Source organism: Sinocyclocheilus anshuiensis, unplaced genomic scaffold, assembly GCF_001515605.1.
Source record: "Sinocyclocheilus anshuiensis isolate Anshui unplaced genomic scaffold, SAMN03320099.WGS_v1.1 scaffold874, whole genome shotgun sequence".
Taxonomy (NCBI): Eukaryota; Metazoa; Chordata; class Actinopteri; order Cypriniformes; family Cyprinidae; genus Sinocyclocheilus; species Sinocyclocheilus anshuiensis.
Window position 1 is genome coordinate 1,394,945 of NW_015538065.1, and position 4,908 is coordinate 1,399,852.

A 4,908-nucleotide genomic window follows, 5' to 3' on the forward strand; every position below is an offset into this window, starting at 1 on the left:
GTTTCCTGATCCTGGTAGAGTAGACTACAATGCCGGCTGTTCTGACTCACAGACTGCAAGTAAGTTTTTTATATTAAAGAATTTGTCACTGACGATTCAAACGCGAGTTTTGGGCAGTGTAGAATAGGGCTTGTTGTTTGTCATTTCTCCGATCACAAATGCAGACAAATGCAGACATGGTTTTATGTTTACGCGGCGAGATGCAACGCAGTGCGTTAAAAGACAGTATAAGTCATTATAATCCATAATTATGTCCCCACTGGATGCAACGAATGCCTCGTTTATAATGGGTTTTCATGTTTTTGAATCATCACTCCGGCCTGACAGGGCATCATCACAATATAGTGAGGGGCGTAACATTTCCGTCACACGCTTGAGGTATTTGGCCAATCACAACGCACTGGATAGCTGGCCAATCACAGCACACCTTGCTTTTCAGACTGATGAGCTTTGTAAAAATCAACGCGTTTCAGAAAGGCGGGGCATAGAGGAGAAACAATAATGTACATTATGTGGAAAATAATGTGTTTTTTTAACCTTAAACCGCATAAACACATTTCATTACACCAAATACACAAAATAATGTTCTTTTTAGCAACATCATATGACCCCTTTAAAAGATTAATATTAAGAACATTTACTACCAGTCAAAAATTTGGCAGAAGTCTCTTATGCTCATTTATGCTCATTTTAAACCAAAAATGCAGTAAAAACAGTAAAATTGTGAAATATTATTACAATTTAAAACAACCATTTTCTATTTTAATGTATTTTAAAATGTAATTTATTCCTGAATTTTTTTCCATCAGCCATTACACTAAACTCAAGTAATGTTGAATAGAGTTGTGCTGCTTTACATTTTTGTGGAAACCATGACCCATTTTTTTCAGTATTTGTTGATGAATAGAAGCGAACAGCATTTATTTGAAACTTTTGAATGGTAGTGTATATAATTATATATTTGATTTTATTTCATCCAAAAGCACTATTATCACTCTGAAATGTGACAGACCCACCTTCTTCTTTACCAGAGACATGACCCCTATCCGCGTGAGAACCGGCTGCCTGCAGAGCCCCTCGCGCGGGACACCGTCAGCGAACGTCTCTGAACCGTCAGCCACCGGTTCACAGAGGTGCCTCATGAAGAGCGACACGTACGCCCTGCCAGAGAAACAAAGTAAATGGAAAAGAGAAAAGTTTCCTTAGCAGTGCCCAAGTCTGAAGTTTACACACTTCTGTATCAAATGACATTTTCCAAACACATTTACTGGTAAAGAAAGTCATACTTGAACTCTTTTTCACTCTTTCCACGGAGGTCTCGCACGAGCCACTGGCAGGAAAAGGCGTCCTGAGCTGGCATCCCCCATCTCATGATGGCATTCAGGAAGGCTTTTCTCTGGCGCGTGTTAAAGCCCAATACCTGACCAACACACACAGACACACGATTAGGCAGAAGATGACAGATTGCATTTTTATGTAAATTGTTTTAATCTAATCAGGCCTTATACGAAAAACAGACATGATTTTATTGACATTATGAAACGTTACTGGGAAGTTCTCAAAACTGGAAAAATGCAGCCCTGTTATCTCCAGCTCTATGTCAGTCAATTTAATTATAAGAGGCACTGATCCAGAGACGCTGTATATACTGGACACGCAGGCGACCTCCAGATAAGCAAACACTTGGAAAATACACTATAAATCACATTAAACTGTGACCAATAGGCTTGTGTTGATTTTACACTGAGCATGCATCTTTTAATGGCCATTTACAATAGTTGTGCCAACACAAACGAACAAGTAAAGAATAGCTGCACGATACCTCAATGTTGCCGCCCACTCTGGCCAACAGGGGTGGCAGTGGTTTATCCTTCTCGTTTCGGAGCTGCCTGCGTGACTGTCTGCGACCTGGACGAGGGGAGAGGAGAGTCAGCCAAGAGATCAGTTCAACATGTCCATCTCACTGAGCCAGCATCAGGAAACATGGTTACAGCACAGGAAGGATACATTATCCTGAACAGCTGCAATACATAAACTGTGAATGTGCCTCCAGAAGAATAGCAAAACCAGACAAAACCACAAGACGTCCCAACAAGGTGCCAAAAGGAGCAAATGAATGTCTTAATGAAAATCCAAAAGGGGCCAAAACGTGGGGCTTAGCAGTTATATTTGTACATTTATAAGTGAAGCTTGCACGAGCAACACTCACTGTGAGTACAGTAATAGCATCTCTCCTAAACTGCATGATTTAAGCTGCAATGTCCATAGCACAAACGGTTTTTAATGTAATTTTTTAATATTTTAATACTTAAACAATAGTATATTGTATATGTAGAAATTGTTTTAATAGTTTAATACTTTGGTTAGGGGGTTTATATATAGTCCATTCCAGCGCAACAATTTTTTACAGCTTTAACATTAATATTAATTTATAAACATAGTATTGTTTTATAAATGTAATATTGTATAAATATAATATTATTCTTATTCATTCATTATACATCAACTAATATCAATTTATACAGCTTAAAAAAGTTAAAACTGTATCATGTATATGTAGAAATAACAATAACCTAAACTAATTAACGCTGTAAACATATTGTTCATTTTTAGTTCAGTTGAACATCATTCCAACCTAATTATAAATAACTTAGAATAAGTTTGGTTGATAATAACATGATATTTAATTATTAGTTATAACATTGTATTATGTTTCTTTTTATTTATATTAAGAACAATATGTGAATATTAATCGAGAGTGTGTCTGCTTGCTCCTCACCCTCAGGTCTCTCATCAAAGTCCTCATCTTCCTCCTCTGAGCCCACTGAGTATTCTGATTGGTTATCTGAAATGTCAGCATGCCACTCTGTAAAAGCATATCGAAAAGAGCACTGTCAGTAATAAACAAACCACAGTGCAGAATATGGTTAGCAGTAGTCAAACAATTTCCATTCACCAGAACCTTCAAATAAAGCCCAACCAAAATCTTATATATCAGTTTGGCAACGCTCTCCAACAGTGGAAAAAAGACAGATGTGATCGTTTCAAATTTGGCTCTTTTGTGACAAAATGTTCTGTATCTCCACTTATCTAACCCTGCACAGGCATTCTGTTCAAATTCAGCTGTCAGAGAGAATGATTTAGTCCTACAGGAAAACACAGGGCTGTTTAAACCAAAATGAAAACCCACAAATGTCAATGATTGAAGCACAGGCTGCTGTCAAACGTTTAAAAAGGCCAGCAGATTGTTTTCTGTGCACATGTAATATATTCTGCAGAGAAGATGCTGCAACATTATGACCCTGCAACTCAGGCTGCTTGGATACACAAAGAAAAGTATGTGTACCTAGAGTTTATCTCAGTTATCACTGTAATTATGCAGCTGTAAGCGCCATCAGAAAACCAAAAATTCTATATTGTTCCTTTCTGGAGAAAACCTCCTTTTTCATTTCTGTTATTTGTCTTTTTCCTGACCGTTTTGTTTTTCTCTTTTTTGACACATAAATGAAAAGCTGCCACACTTCGGCATCACCTGGGTGTTGTGGATGTAGCCATTTTTGAATCAACTGCATGTGGCTGTTCTAACCTGACCAAAACAGCAGTGTGTGGGATATAGCCTTTCTGTCCCACTCAATCAAAAGTAACATAGTAAACCACATGCCAAAAATGAAGCTGCTACAAGATGTAATTTTGGAGATTTATATGAGATAATACGCTGCATTTATATGAGAAGCACAAACATGGTTTATTGTAATAAAAGGCAAGAAAAATGGGCTAATTAAAATTCAGTGGCCTCCAAAAGTCTGAGACCACACTGAAAATCAGGGATTCAAAATTCAATTTGACAAACTTAAAACAAAGAAACATTTTGACATGAGATGGAGAAATATTTCAGATGACTGACTCTTTTTAGGCCATATTCAAATTATGGAAATTGTTACATAGATCATCCTTTGTACACACAGTCAGATGTTCTTCCGTTTAAGCACAAGTTGCTCTTTGGATTGTTCTCAAATTATGCTGGAGAACATGATCATCAGGTTTTACAAAAACAAAAAAAAAAACTTGCAAAGTTCATGGAGTTCAAGAGCTGTTGTTACTGAAATAAAATGCAACATTCCAAAGAAAGTACTGAAATTCATTTGTTTAACCTTTCACTCAAATTGTTATGCTGAAAAAACTGTACCTTGGTCCTCCTGAGCCGCGTCATTGTAGTTAACCTGTTTGCGGACTCTCTTTCCTTTGCCGAGATTGCGGGCCAGATCTTCCTGCTGCTGTTCATAGTGATGCCTCAAGAGTTTCTCCCAGTAATCAGGATCCACATTCTCTTCCTGCTTAATGATCTCTCTCTCGATCTCCTCTATCTGGACACAACAGCAAATGAGATCTCCTTAATATCTCATTTGTTTCCAATAATAAGACACCAATAATATTCAATGGAGAGAAAATGGAGACCAAGTCTCTTGCTTTTAAGATGTTTCTGCTGAAAAAAGACCCCAGTAATCTTCAGTATCCTAGTATAGAGCTTCAGAAAATATCTATATGCAAATATAAATATAACTCAAACATTTCTAATTACATTCTTGCGAGACTAAATTATCTGAGACATGCTATACACATTACTTTTATAGCTCTATACTATTACTGTGTCAAAAATCTTTGTCTATTTTTGCACTACTGTTCAAAGTTTTGTGGTCAGTATTATTTTTTATGTCTCTTATGCTCACCAAGGCTAAATATATTTGATCAAAAATACAGTAAAACCAGTTGTCACGAATCCGGTCTATGAACTTCCGTTCACTCACCACCAGAGGTCACCCGCTCACTACATGGACTCTCACACCACACAGACTGTTACACTATACCCTGGACTACATTTCCCATCATCCATTGCACTGATTGCACACA

The 4,908-nt window shown here is 37.3% G+C and overlaps 1 protein-coding gene across 1 annotated transcript in view; it reads right to left on the bottom strand.

Annotated features, from left to right (window-relative positions):
- Positions 1-4,908, bottom strand: part of LOC107683578 (chromodomain-helicase-DNA-binding protein 3-like) — a 65,512-nt gene that overhangs the window by 41,159 nt on the left and 19,445 nt on the right. Inside the window, exons 25-29 of the mRNA XM_016479651.1 lie at positions 4,187-4,364; positions 2,780-2,866; positions 1,823-1,908; positions 1,287-1,420; positions 1,017-1,161 (exon numbers count right to left, since the gene is read on the bottom strand). Coding sequence (XP_016335137.1) covers positions 1,017-1,161; positions 1,287-1,420; positions 1,823-1,908; positions 2,780-2,866; positions 4,187-4,364 — 630 coding nt within the window. The remainder of the gene's footprint in view (positions 1-1,016; positions 1,162-1,286; positions 1,421-1,822; positions 1,909-2,779; positions 2,867-4,186; positions 4,365-4,908) is intronic.